Source organism: Mustelus asterias, chromosome 26 (genome assembly GCF_964213995.1).
Source record: "Mustelus asterias chromosome 26, sMusAst1.hap1.1, whole genome shotgun sequence".
Lineage (NCBI taxonomy): Eukaryota > Metazoa > Chordata > Chondrichthyes > Carcharhiniformes > Triakidae > Mustelus > Mustelus asterias.
Window position 1 is genome coordinate 4,566,061 of NC_135826.1, and position 15,137 is coordinate 4,581,197.

Below are 15,137 nucleotides of genomic sequence, written 5' to 3' on the forward strand. Positions count from 1 at the left end.
TTTACTGAAATCCATATACACTACATCAACTGCTTTACCCTCACCCACCTCTTTGGTCACCTTCTCAAAGAACTCAATAAGGTTTGTGAGGCACGACCTACCCTTCATAAAACCATGTTGGCTATCCCTAATCAAATTATTCCTTTCTAGATTATTATAAATCCTATCCCGCTAAAGTAAACGTAACCGAATTGTGATCACTATCACCAAAGTGCTCCCCTACCTCCAAATCTAACACTTGGTCTGGTTCATTACCCAGTACCAAATCCAATGTGGCCTTGCCTCTTATTGGCCTATCTACATACTGTGTCAGGAAACCCTCCTGCACGCATTGGATAAAAACTGACCCCTCTAAAGTACTCGAACTATAGCTTTTCCAGTCAATATTTGTAAAGTTAAAGTCCCCCATAACAACTACCCTGTTACTTTCGCTCCTATCCAGAATCATCTTTGCAATCCTTTCCTCTACATCTCTGGAACTTTTCGGAGGCCTGTAGAAAACTCCCAACAGGATGACCTCTCCTTTCCTGTTTCTAACCTCAGCCCATACTACCTCAGTAGACGAGTCCTCATCAAACGTCCTTTCTGCCACCATAATACTGTCCTTGACTAACAGTGCCACACCTCTACCTCTTTTACCACCTTCCCTGCTCTTCCTGAAACATCTAAACCCCGGAACCTGCAACAACCATTCCTGTCCCTGCTCTATCCATGTCTCCGAGATGGCCACAACATCGAAGTCCCAGGTACCAACCCATGCTGCAAGTTCACCCACCTTATTCCGGATGCTCCTGGTGTTGAAATATACACACTTCAAACCACCTTCCTGCCTGCCAGTACACTCCTGCGACGTTGAAGCCTTATCCATGACCTCACTACTCTCAACCTCCTGTACGCTGGAGCTACAATTCAGGTTCCCATCACCCTGCTGAATTAGTTTAAACCCTCCCGAAGAGCATTAACAAATTTCCCCCCCAGGATATTGGTACCCCTCTGGTTCAGGTGTAGACCATCCCGTTTGTAGAGGTCCCACCTACCCCAGAATGAGCCCCAATTGTCCAGGTATCTGAATCCCTCCCTCCTGCACCATCCCTGTAGCCATGTGTTCAATTGCTCTCTCTCCCTATTCCTCTCTTCACTATCGCGTGGCACGGGTAACAAACCAGAGATAACAACTGTTTATTCTAGCCCTAAGCTTCCACCCTAACTCCCTGAATTTCTGCCTTACATCCCCATTCCTTTTCCTACCCATGTCTTGGGTGCCTATGTGAACCACGACTTGGGGCTGGTCCCCCTCCCCCTTAAGGATCCTGAAAACACGATCCGAGACATCATGGACCCTGGCACCTGGGAGGCAACACACCGACCGCGAGTCTCTCTCGTTTCCACAGAATCTCCTATCTATCCCCCTAACTATGGAGTCCCCAATAACTAATGCTCTACTCCTCTCACCCCTTCCCAATAATTATGCTTCCAATAATTATTTTGAGTAGTTTTCAATATAATGTTTTGCCATAATGTGACTTGCGTGTGACTATACTCTAATGGTTAAATGCCCAGCAATAATAAATATCCATCTGTGTAACACATTCAAATGAGGTGATTGTTGAAAATGTTTACTGAGTTGTGCCTTGCATGTTTACTTGGACTGCTGATTCAGCTGGTTTCAACTGCTACAGTTTCCAGTTCAAAGAATCATTTGAAGCAGTTACTTGACAAGTAGTTCAAGTTTGTCTGTCAACTTGTCAGATTTAAACGGGTGCAGTTGAAGTCAGCTAGGCAAGCAGAATCACAACTTCTGCTTGCTGTCTGTTCCAGTTGTTTACAATAAGTGAGTACACAAAAAGCCAAACTGGTTTCGGTAGGATTCAGATGTTCCCAGTTAAAGCTAACTGAACAAGCAAGGATGCCAACTTATTTCCAATTATTTACACGACTATTCTATTAAAACCATTTTGTGGCCTGTTATTTCCCGTGAAAATTGGCAGTTGCTATTCTCCACTGTCTTCGGTATTATCACAGCTTGGTATGGCTCCTGCTCTGTCCAAGACTGCAGGAAACTACAAAGGGTTGTGAATGAAATCCAGTCCATCACGCAGGCATGCCCCACCCTCCCCCCTCCATCCACCGACTCCGTCTACACTTCCTGCTGCCTCCAAAAGCAGCCAGCATAATCCAGGATCCCATGCAGCCCAGACAAAAAGATACAAAAGTCTGAGGTCACTTGCCAACCGACTCGAGAACCGCTTCTTCCCTGCTACCATCAGACTTTTTTTTGAATGGACAGCTATGACTGTCATAAATTCTGCACCCTCACCTTCCTTACCTTCTCTGAAAGGTATGCTTTGTCTGTACAGCACACAAGAAACAATACTTTCACATGTGACAAATCAACTGACATTTTCTTTGGGGCTGCCTGACCCTGTTGAGGTATCCAAGATCTAGGGAGAAGCATGAAAGGAGTCCTGAGGAATGTGCGCTATGCAAAAATCAGACTAGCTTTTGACAGCAGGATACTTTGCCAATTCCTAACTGAATGAGTTCTTATTTAATGGCCGTACAATATGTAAATTTGTTACAAAAAGGGTTTATTTACCATATAGAAGGCCTTCAAAAGAGCAGTAATATTTGTCAACTAAATATCACAGTATTGCTATTGTTCAGTAGAAATCAGCAATCCATCGTTAATGTTCCAGAGCCTCCATTATGTATATGTTTTGGCATTCCTGATTTCATGGTTTAACCTTGATGCAGAGCTAACAGACTACTTGACTCTTCTAATAATTATCTTTAAACTTACTGTGCATTTCTAAACGATTGTTTGCCTTGCAGGTGAAATGCTTGACTAAGGACTGGAAGGTAACAGCTTATGCACTGAATTATTCTAAATTACTAGAAATCAATCAAGAAGGGACAAAGATTCGGCGAAAAAATCCAGTACCTGAATCCCTCCTCTCCGTACCACCAAGTAAACGTATACTGGCATGGGACCTTTACAAGGATACTCCGGAGAATAATAGTGAAATATGTGGCCATGTAAATCTCATGGAAACAGCAATGAAAATCTTTGGTGCTCATGGTCCAATCAGTTCAATTCGCATCTTGCAACCAGGTAAGGAAATTCCTGCTGAACTGAAGAAGTATACATTGAAATATCCAGAAGTTGGAACCAAGATTTGCATTTTGGTGGAATATGAATGTTATGAAGGTGCAAAAAAGGCTTATGAAGAACTTGGCAAGAAGCATTGCCATAATGGTGAAAACCTGAAAGTTGTCATTCTGACAGGAAAAGGTACCAAAAAAATAAATAGCGTAGATACAGATGAATCTGATGACTTAAAAAAATCAAACCCCAAAAAGCCTTCAAGGCGGCCAGCAAAGAATGAGCAGATGCAATATACTATGGGAGAATTTGTTTACAGTTCTTCAGAATCTGATGGTGCTAATTCACCTGCTTCAGTCCAAAGATATTTGCAGCATAAAATATGTGATGCCTATAATTGCAATAGCCAAATATCAAGCACTGCTTCTTTGTCTCAGTCATGGAGTGACCATTACTGTGGTCTGTGCAATTCCCGCAGAAGCCTAGTTTACCACCATCCATCACCCCTGGCAGATTTTGCAGGGCAAGGAGTTTGGTCTAGTCCAGGTACAAGCCCAGAGTTTACCAAGAAATTCCATGACCATTTGTCAGATAGTGGAAATTGTTCTGGAAGTCCCTGGGTGCAAAGACGCAAGCTAGCTGCCAGTCAGGCTGTCTCTCCAGAAACCAACCAAACAACATGTAAGCAGTCAGTAAGGAAGCATCAGAGTGGTACAGGCCTTCCGTCTGGATTGGTCCGTCTTCCTTTTGGCCCAGATGGCACTAAAGGTTTTCATAACAGCATTGGAAGAGGGAGGATAATTTTAAGGCACTGATTTTATATTTGAAACTAACATCTTGAGACTTGACACATATCACCCCAAAGAGAAGGTTTAATGGCCGTTTATGATAGATGAGTGAATGAGGGATTCACAATATAGTTTGCAGTGAACTGAGATGGCACAAAATTCTTTATTGTAATTCTGTACTTCCAATGTACCTACACAAAGCTGAATCAATTCTGTGTAGCAGGAACGTGCTCCTTCAGTTGAAATGTTATATTTTTTTTATGGCAATTAGTGTAGCTATGGTTAGTTTCTTAAAATTGAGCCATTACTATCTACTTGTCGTGCTGTACAGAAAATGGAATAGTGTGTATAAAGTACTGGGAGTACTCTGAAGCAACTTGAAAAAATTGCTATCCTATAGGGTTGATCATTGTACATGTGACATTTCCTTGATTGCTACTTATGAATAAATAATTGCATACTGAAGTGTATTGTTCTATAAATTCAAACTAGAGAACATATTCTGGCTGCTGTAATTGATAACTGGCTGTGGTGGGAAAATATTAAATACTAGCTGGTGGAGCAATGCAGTAAATACATCCTAAGAGCTAATCCCAGTTGTGACCTCCATCTGACTGAAGTCTATTTGATGCTACAATAGACATGCAGATTATTTGACCAATTTTAGCTCAGTCATTCAGAAAACACCAACTTGTTTCATTCTCTCTTACCCACCAACCAAATTTTTCCATTACCTGTTCTGACAATCCATTTCACATGTTGATCAGCCTCTGAATTAAAGAGCACTTGGAACGGTTGGGAACCTTCAAGTGAATGTTACACAACTGACTTCCTCTGCCTCTTTTCCTTTAACTTTTGCAATTTTTTTGTCTGTGAGAATTACTGTAAGGCCAGCATTATTCTGCATCCCTAATTGCCCTTGGAGATGGTGGTGAGCAACCTCTTTTTTTTTTTAATCATTGCAGTCCATCTCGGTAGGCACATCCACAATGCTGTTGAAAGGGAGTTCCAAAACCCAATGACAATGAAAATGGTATATGACTTGGAGGCAAATTTGCAGGTGATGGTATTCCATGCATCTTCTGTCTTCACCTTTTTCTAGGAGGTGGAGTTCAGGGGTTTGGAAGGTGCTGTTGAAGGGCTGATGGTAAATTACACAGAAGGTGGTGGATAGGGTATTGGTCAAGTGGACCACTTTTATCCCAGATAGTTTTGAGCATCTTGGTTTTGTTCTGCACCCATCCCAGGCCAGTGGAGAATATTCCATTACACTCCTAGCTGATGGTGAACAGGCTTTTGGAGAGTCAAAGTGAGTTACACTACATTGGTTTGTAACCAAGCTGGTGGTATCGGCAATCTTCATTTCCTCAATGTCAGCCAATAGCGTGTAGTCCTAGAGATCATTTAACATAACCCGCATCATAAAAATTAAGGAAATGAATTGCAGAAGGGTGAGGTGGAGTGGTAATGCCACTGGATTAGAAATCAAGGCCAAGGTTACTTCTTTAAGGACACTGATTCAAATCCATGCACTGGTGACATTTAAATTCATAGTCATAGATATTTACAACATGGAAACAGGCCCTTCGGCCCAACTTGTCCATGCTGTCCTTTTTTTTAAAAAAACCCTAAGCTAGTCCCAATTGCCCATATCCCTCTGTACCCATCTTACCCATGTAACTGTATAAATGCTTTTTAAAAGACAAAACTCTACCTGCCTCTACTACCACCTCTGGCAGCTTGTTGCAGACACTCACCACCCTCTGTGATAACATTGCCCCTCTAGACACTTTTTTGTATCTCTTCCCTCTCACCTTAAACCTATGCCCTCTAGTTTTAGACTCCCCTACCTTTGAAAAAAGATATTGACTATCGAGCTGATCTATGCCCCTTATTATTTTATAGACCTCTATAAGATCACCCCTAAGCCTCCTACGCTCCAGAGAAAAAAGTCCCAATCTTTCCAGCCTCTCCTTATAACTCAAACCATCAAGTCCCAGTAGTATCCAAATAAATCTTTTCTGTATTCTTTCTAGTTTAATAATATCCTTTCTACAATAGGGTGACCAGGACTGTACACAGTATTCCAAGGTCTTGTACAACTTCAACTCCTAACTCCTGGTTTCATTGGTCAGAACATTGAACACAAGCATGTTGAATGCCTTCTTCACCACTCTGTCCATCTGTGACTCCACTTTCAAGGAGCTATGAACCTGTACCCCTAGGTCTTTGTTCTGTAACTCTCCCCAACGCCCTACCATTAACTGAGCAAGTCCTACCCTGGTTAAATCTACCAAAATGCATCACCTCGCATTTGTCTAAATTAAACTCCATCTGCCATTCGTCAGCCCATTGGCCCAATTGATCAGGATCCCATTGCAATCCAAGATATCCTTCTTCACTGCCCACTATGCCACCAATCTTGGTGTCACCTGCAAACTTACTAACCATGCCTCCTATATTCTCACCCAAATCATTAACATAAATGACAAATAATAGTGGGCCCAGCACCGATCCCTATGGCACACTGCTGGTGGCTTGTGCTACCAAATAACCTGTTGGACTTTAACCTGGTGTTGTGAGACTTCTTACTGTGCACACCACTGGTCACAGGCCCCCAGTTTGAAAAACAACCCTTTACACCCACCCTCTGGCTTCTGTCATCAAGATGTGGAGATGTCGGCGTTGGACTGGGGTAAACACAGTAAGAAGTTTAACAACACCAGGTTAAAGTCCAACAGGTTTATTTGGTAGCAAAAGCCACACAAGTTTTCGGAGCTCTAAGCCCCTTCTTCAGAACCTGAAGAAGGGGCTTAGAGCTCCGAAAGCTTGCGTGGCTTTTGCTACCAAATAAACCTGTTGGACTTTAACCTGGTGTTGTTAAACTTCTTATTCTGTCATCAAGCCAATTTTTGTATCCATTTAGCTACCCCACCTTGATCCCATGCAACAACCTACCATGCAGTACCTTGTCAAAGACCTTGCTGGAGTTCATGTAGACAACACCAACTGCATTGCCCTCATCTACCTTCTTGGTTACCCCTTCAAAAAAAAAACTCAATCAAATTTGTGAGACATGATTTTCCACTCAAAGCCATGCTGACTGTCCCTCTGGAATTAAGAACTAGCCTAATGGTAATGTTGATTCTAGAACCCAGGCATCAAATAATGCTGCTAGTTACCACTCACTTCCTGACCACACCACCCCTGTCTTTTCAGCTAATGAATTAGCACTCCATGTTGAACACCACTTAGAGGAAGCACTGGGGCTGGAAGGGGCACAGAATGTATTCTTGGAGATGGACACTGAAGTCCTCCACCCAGAGTGCTTGGCAGCACCACTGCTGGCCAAGTCCTGAAGGACATAACTGCTAAACTTCAATAGGTGGTGAGGCAGCCTACATGAACAAATCGACTTGACTTTATCTTCCCCAATCTACCTGCTGCTGATGTACCTGCCCATAATCGTATTGGGAGGAGTGACAACTCTCCCTTGTACACTGAATACCTTCCATATGTTATGTGGCACTACCACTGTGCTAAATGGAACAGATCTCCAAATGGGACATCCATGAGATGCTGTTGGTCATCAGCAGAAGAATTGTATACAATGATCCCACAGCCAATGGATCAAACCTAAACTCTGCAATCCTGCCACATTCAGTCATGGGTGATGGGCTCCACAAATATCCCCATCCTCTTACGGGGAGCTCAGCACATTAGCACAAAAAACAATACTGAAGCATTTGCACCCATCTTCAGCCAATGAAAAGTCCCCACCATCAAGGATGTCAGTCTTCAGCCGATATCAAAAAAATAATATTCTGACAATAGTACTGAAGACTTGTGCTTGTAACCAAGTTGTTCTATTACAATTACAACACTGGCATCTACCAACAAATGTAGAAAGTTGCCCAGGTATGTCCTATGCACCAAAGCAGGACACATCAACTCTGCTAATTACTGTCCCATCAGTCTATTCTCCCAGCAAAGGGATGGAAGGTGTTGTTGACAATGCTATCAAGCGGCATGTACACTCCGATAAGTTGCTTACTGAGGCTCCGTTTGGGTTCTGCCAGGGCCACTCAGCACCGTGGCCCACACATAGGGAAAAAGGTGGAATGAAACTCTGGGTAAAGTGATAGTGACCACCCTTGACGTCAAGGCAACATTTGACCGAGTATGGCATCATGGTGCCCAAGCAAATCTGAAGTCAATGGGAATTGGGGGAACATGCTCCACTAGTTGGAGTCATAACTAGCACAAAGGAGGATGGTTGCTGTTGTTTGGAAGCCAATCATCTTAGTTACATCATGGCAGGAGTTTCTCTGGATAGTGTTCTAGGTCTAAACGTCTTCAGCTACTTCTTCAATTACCTTCCCTTTGTCATAAGATCAGAAGTGGGTATTTCGACAGCATAAATAAATGTGCAGCACTATTTCCAACTCCTCAGATACTGAAGAATTGCTCCATACGCAGCAAGACCTGGGCAATATTTTGGATGGCTTGGGCTGATGAGTAATATTTAGCACCAAGTTCCAGGCAATAACTATTCCCAATAAGAGTGAATCTAACCATCTCCCCTTGACTTTCGATGGCATTACCATCGCTGAATCCCCTTCTCCTAGAGTTGCCATTAACCAGAAACTAAACTGAACTAGTCATATAACTTGAGTGGTTACGGGAGCAGTGTGAGAGAATGCACTCCACTTGCCTGGATGAATGCAGCTCCATCAACACTCAGCATCTCTGCGACAACAATGTGTATGATCATCAACTCACTGTAGCATCTTCCAAACCCAAGACCTCTCCCTCCTAGAAAGTCAAGGGCAGCAGATGCAAAGGAACACCACCTACAGGTTCTCCTCCAGGTTGCACATCAACCTGAGAGGCTGCTTACCACCAACTTCTCGAGCAATTGTGTGTGGGTAATGAAGCACTGGCCTAGCCTGCAATACCCACATCCCATGAATGAATAGAAAGTTTTCACACTTGTCTACAAATGATCTGCCTTAGCACAGCGACTGTTCTCCAGGCACACCAGGATCATAATCCCCATTGCCAAGGCCCACTTGTAGCCATGTATTGAAAACATTAGTGGCACCCTCATGGAGCAAAGGGCAAAAACGTGTGATTGAAATGCACACAGACTCTGCCCTTTAATATCTGGTCAAATGGTTAGAATGCAGACCACATGTGACCATGACAAACTGGTAGTAGTACACAGCAGTGTCCCACAGCTAAACAGCCATGTGGTAACCTCACACTGCTCATTACTGGTGTCACACTGCAGGTATCTGAACCAGCAGCATCAAATGTCACAGTCCCCCAGGCATCGAGCCTAAAATCCAGACCCTCTGTGCTAATAGAAATGAACACTTCTCCAGAGGCCAACACAGCAAGCCTCCAGCATTGGGTGCAAGAGATGGATACCTGATGCCATCCATACTAAGGACACTAACCCAAGAACATCTCCAACACAGCCAAATTGCATAATCCCACATTTGGGCCACATGACCAAACCAAATACAAGGTTCCAGGATTATCTCCGGGACTAGTCTACAATTGACCTTAAGAAAAAAGAATGTGGGGATGAGGGGAAAAAAAAGAGACGTAATGAACTATGCATCAGTCCAACTTGTTTCACACAATGCAATTAGTTACAAGTTGGTAGCTTGTTCAATCTGTATGTTGTAAATAGTCTGCATCCAGGTGACTTTTCTTGCATACTGTTACACCTCCAGTACTACCAGTTGTCTCAACTCGAGAAGATGTAGACTGGGTGGTCATGTGGACTCTGGGATGATATCGGTATCATGGGAGTTCTCGTGCATACACATGGCATGCAAGAGCTACTCGGAGTATTCCAAAAGTCAGCACTTCTACACTGCAATTGTGACAACCCAGAAGAGAGGGAAAGCTATGAAGTTTTTTTAAAAAACCAAAGTTTTTCTAATTGTAGTTGTGTAGGACTGAATTGATTCATCAGATTTTTGGTTGGCAATATTAACCGTGCCTCTATAGAGTATGGTGTTCTTTACTGGCAAGCAAATGTTCTTAAACTTTAACTATCTTGGGATCCTCTTTCTCCACCATTTGGAAAACAAAATATTTAAATTTCTTGAAGGCCTGCTAAACTTAGTGTGTGCATATACCTTCTTGATTTGTCTGGTAAGTCAGCACTACAGTAGAAACGCCACTTTAAAAAAATTTTGCCTTGTTGACCGCAATGTTTTCATCAAACACAAGCAGGTTGATGCGGCAAAGTCCCTGTGCTATTCTGCCAACTACTGACACCGCATAGAAATGCTTGCTTCCAATGACTGTTGATCAAGGACCTAGTTTATTGAATACTCTGAGCAGCTCTTACATCCTATGTCCACCTGTGCTACAGGCATATGTCCCTTATGTACCTCTGTCATCCTAGTGTCCACATGATCACCCAGTTTGCAATGGGAATATTGGAGCTGTTCAACCCTCAGCTACCCCCAACTGCCATTTTGTCTCTTGTATTATCTGTCTCAGTCTCTCCTCAGTAAGCTCAGGGCTGATCATCTCTCTCTATCCCTCAAAACCGCCTGAACGTTGCTGTAGCCAATTATTTTAATCTCCTAGTGTTTCAAAGGGAGAAGCGCACTGTCTATGCAACAATGCTGAATAATTAGTAGGAGCAATGTGCATAAACTGAATAAATGTTCCATTCAAACAACTGTGATTGTTTTCCAAACAATCCAGAAAAGTTAATGCAATTGTCCAAGCATAACAAAGTTTGACTATATGGTCCACTTGTGTTTTGTAATTGTGCCGTTAGGAAAACGTTGTGAATCATTGAAGAAATATACACTTGTTTTCCTCCTTTTAATGCAAACCTATCTCATTTGACCAAGGCCAGCCCTACCCTGGCTCGCCGCTGGCCAGGGGGAAGAATGTGTCCCTCCTCTCCACTGCATCCAGCCGATGACCCAGCTCTCCCTCCGTGAACCTTGGAGCAGTTGTTTAAAATGCCATCTTCCTGGCGTGACCGCTTGTGTCCATCATTTAACATTTATATGGAGCTCTCCTTTGTTAATGGCACACAGCTGCAGACGCTTTGGGTGAGTCGTGTGCCCAGAGAGTCCATTCCGGTGAGAATTCCAACTCTCGCCGAAAAATACTGTGATTCTCTCCCGTTCTCTCACTCGTTTGGCACTTCAAATTTTTTTGTAAGGTTGGGCCCTTAGAAATTTTTGGGAAGACTGCACCCATAGTATTTTTTTAATTTGTATTAGGAAGTGAAGAATTTTGTGCAACTGTTCATTTAATGTGAGTGGTGGAGGTGGAATGCTGGTAGAACATGGGAGAGTTGGGTTAAAGGTAAAGGTGAGAGCTGCATGAGGGGAGCAGTAGGAGTCTAAGGAAGATTGTGTGTTAAATTAAGAATGGTTAGTGAGAGGTGAACACAGTAACTGGAATGAAATTGAAATATGAGAGGTAGTGGTGTCAGAGATCCTGGGTACCAACAAATTTAGGCACTCTGAGTTGACTTGAGTACAAACAGCGCTAGATACCATGCACCCAATGTGAGGTCTTTAATGACTTGTGCACAAGGAGAACCCCCACCCCCTTGCAGCTGTCCTGCAAGTGGTTCTGTCGTTACAGAAAAATAACTTGGCAATTATAGTCAATTACAGCAAATCAGAAACCAGCAATTTTTCAAATCTTTCATTTGCAAAAATATCCTTTGTTTCCTAAATTTAGAATTTAGCTTTCTAAATTCTTCCTCGGTCAATTCATTAACTGGGAGGACTGGAAGGAGATAGGGGGCTGGGCTGTGGGTGAAAGAACGAGGGCGGCAGATAGAACAGATTAACTCTTGGCTTTTCGCCCTTTCTCATTCGATGAAAAATTGACTTCTGCTTATCCTTCATTTGCATGGCATATCCCCATATCTCGCCTTTGGTATTTGTTATGGAAAAAATCTGGTCTTGCTCATCCTCTGGTGAAGGTCGAAAAGCAGAATGTTATGGGTCCTATGCAGGTGAAGATTAGTCTGTTCATGCTGAAATAGCAAACACTGACTCCTTTGAAGGTCTGAAAACTGATAAACATGTACACTAGCTGTTACAGAGAAGGCATGAAACTTTTTAATCTGAGCATTTTAACTTGCACACTTCCCTCCTTTTTGTCCTCCTAAGGACAACCTTAAGGGTCCTCCATGACTTCTACATTCATGCACATCTGCTTTCTAAATTCTTCCTCGGTCGGTTCTTTAACTGGGAGGACTGGAAGAAGATACGGGACTGGGCTGTGGGCGAAACCACGTACAAGACGATGAAAAAAGCCAGGCCCATAATTAGGTACTGAGGAGAGACTTTAAAAAATCTCCAAACCACCCGCTGAGGTTAGGGAGCCAGCCCCACCAGTCAAAGGGCTTTTCCTGAGCAACTGTGTGAAAAAGATACACCTGCTCCTGAATGATATGTACATCTGTCTCAACAAAGAACAAACAAAGAACAAAGAACAATACAGCACAGGAACAAGCCCTTCGGCCCTCCAAGCCCGCGCCGCTCCCCGGTCCAGGATTGAATCCTGAATCCAGGATCCCCACCCAATTTTCCAGCCTATCTACATACCAATATCCTATCCACCGAGCTGTCCCTCACAGCTACGATGCTTTGTTCATTACAACCTATTAACTCACCCCCACTCCCCCATTCCAGACCATGTGATCTCCAGGGAGAGGCGAAAACCCAGAGTGAAAAACCCCAGGGCCAATATGGGGAAAAGAATTCTGGGAAATTCCTCTCCGACCCCCTGTCTCTCGATCCTCATTAACATAAAAACAGCACGTCTCATTAATTGCCGAGCATACTCCCCCCTGCGCTGCAAACAGGAGATCAAGGGCCATGCGGTTCTGTAGCACCACCTGAGAAAGGGCCTGAATTTCCGACTGTAGGCCCTAAATGGCATCCACGGTGCTGTTTTCAATTATTTCCGTGGTAGAGGAAATATAAATAATAGCCTCTAATTCTGAAACACCAAGACCTGGGAGGAGGGCCTGGACAAACTGGTGAAAGCTGGTGTTACGGGTGACGAGCAGGTTTGGAACTGACCGTTCCTGGTGCTTCACAAACTCTAGATGGTTGTGAAGGGAGTGGATGAATAGGTGCTTGACCCCAAAGGCCTCGGATCATGTGACCTATGGTGCAGGTGCCGGCCCAATTGATGGGGAGGGTCTTGTAGGCTCCGTCCCCACAAAGCCAGAACGAGCCATTGTGAACAAGGGTCAGGCACCAGAATGTGGAGTTTTGGCAAAAGGTAAACCAATACTGAGTATAGGGAGATTTCTCTTGGGCATATCAACGGATATGACAAGTCTGGCTGAAATGTAAAGCCCTTATGGCTACCCGGTCTGCATACCCCAACCGATCCTCATGGTTACAAAGCCCTGATCCCTTGGGATAGATGCTGTCAGAAGGCCAGACGGTAATAAGACCATTGAGGGTGAGGTTGTATGACCACTGTCAATCACACTCACCCTTGGTGTGGCGGAGTTCGGTCTCGGAAATGGGGGCCTGAGTGATGCATAAGGGGTTGTTAGTCGTGCAATCCCAAAAGGATGTCATGGGATCGGGCTTTTGTACTCCAGTCAACTAAGAGTGCCTACAGTTGCTGGTACCCAGGATCTCTGACCGTTGTTGTAGTGGGGAAAGAAGTTAGCAGGGAGATGGGAGTGAGTGGTGAAACGAGCAATAATTAGTAGTAGATTTTGCACTGACTTTTTAGAGCATACTAGTCTGTTCCCATTAAGACATAGATCTTCAAAAATCTGAGCAGGAAACAAGGACAGGCTGATAAAACATAGCCTATCAGTCAACTGAATGAGCCATGCCATAAGAGAGTTTGTAGAAGTTATTGATGTACTGTGAAATGTTAGAACAGCAGAGTTCAAAAGTTTCTTAATTCGATACTTTCTGGTTTCTGATTAAGTAAATTATTCTACTTTTTGAGGAGATGTTCTAAACAGAGGCCATTCGGCACGTCAGTCCTGGCTGCTAATTAGTTTCAAATGAATTATACATCCTATTCTCTTTTGCCTCAAATATTAAAATGCAGTACATATGGTAGATCACATGACACTAACTTTTTTTTAAAGTAAGTGAAAGATCATGTCAATTATTCCACTAACAGTGGTTAGTATTTAGTTTAGTTGGATGTAAGTGGAGAATTCTTAACAACCAGTCATCAAAATTGAATAGCTCAAATCATAGATTCATGGCCTAAGCTCAAATGGGATTATGAATAGATCTGCATTTATTTGGTGGCTTAAATTCAAGAATCTGGTTCTATCGCAAAACAACTGTTATCTCATAAGACCATAAGAAATGGGAATATGAGTAGGTCATTCAGCCCCTTGAGCCTGTCCTGCCATTCAACTGGATCATGGCTGATCCAATATTCCTCATGTCCACTTTCCTGCCCTTTCCCTGTAACCCTTGATTCCTTCACTGATCTAAAATCTATCTATCTCCGCCTTAATATACACAATTACTCTGCCCCCACAGCTCTCTGTGGCAAGGATTTCCAAAGATGCTCAACCCTCAGAAGAAATTCCTCTCAGTCTTACATTGGCGTCCCTTTATTCTGAGATTATGCCCTCAGGCCCTGGACTCTCCCATGAGGGGAACATCCTCTCAGCATTTACCTTGTTAAGCCCCTTAAGAATTCTTGTGTTTCAATGACATCACTTCTCATTCTTCTAAATTGCAATGAACAGTCCAAAGATGTGCGGGCTAGGTGGATTAGTCATGCTAAATTGACCCAAGTGTCAGGGGATTAGCAGGGTAAATATGTGGAGTTATAGGAATAGGGCATGGGTAGGATTCTGGTCAGTGCAGACTCGATGGACCGAATGGCCTCCTTCTGCACTGTAGGGATTCTATGATCTATGAATAGAGTCTCAATTGTTTAACCTTTCCTCATAAGACAATCCCTCCATATCGAGGATCGTCCTAGTGAACCTTCTCTGAACTGCCCCCAATGAAATAATATCCTCCCTTAAACAAGGGACTAAGACTGCTCCCGGTGCTCCAGATGTGGTCTCACCAGTACCTTCTCCAGTTGCAGCAAGACTTTCTACTCTTATACTCCAACCCCCTTGAAATAAAGGCCAACATTCCATTAGTCTTCCTGATTACCTGATGTATCTGTGTGCTAGCTTTCTGTATTTTGTGCACAAGTACTCCCAAATCCTTTTGTGTTGCAGC

The 15,137-nt window shown here is 43.4% G+C and overlaps 1 protein-coding gene across 1 annotated transcript in view; it reads left to right on the plus strand.

Annotated features, from left to right (window-relative positions):
• The window catches only part of LOC144479381 (la-related protein 6-like), a 74,167-nt gene extending 70,249 nt beyond the window's left edge, over positions 1–3,918 (plus strand). Inside the window, exon 8 of the mRNA XM_078198001.1 lies at positions 2,833–3,918. Coding sequence (XP_078054127.1) covers positions 2,833–3,918 — 1,086 coding nt within the window. The remainder of the gene's footprint in view (positions 1–2,832) is intronic.
• The last annotated feature ends 11,219 nt before the right edge of the window (positions 3,919–15,137 follow it).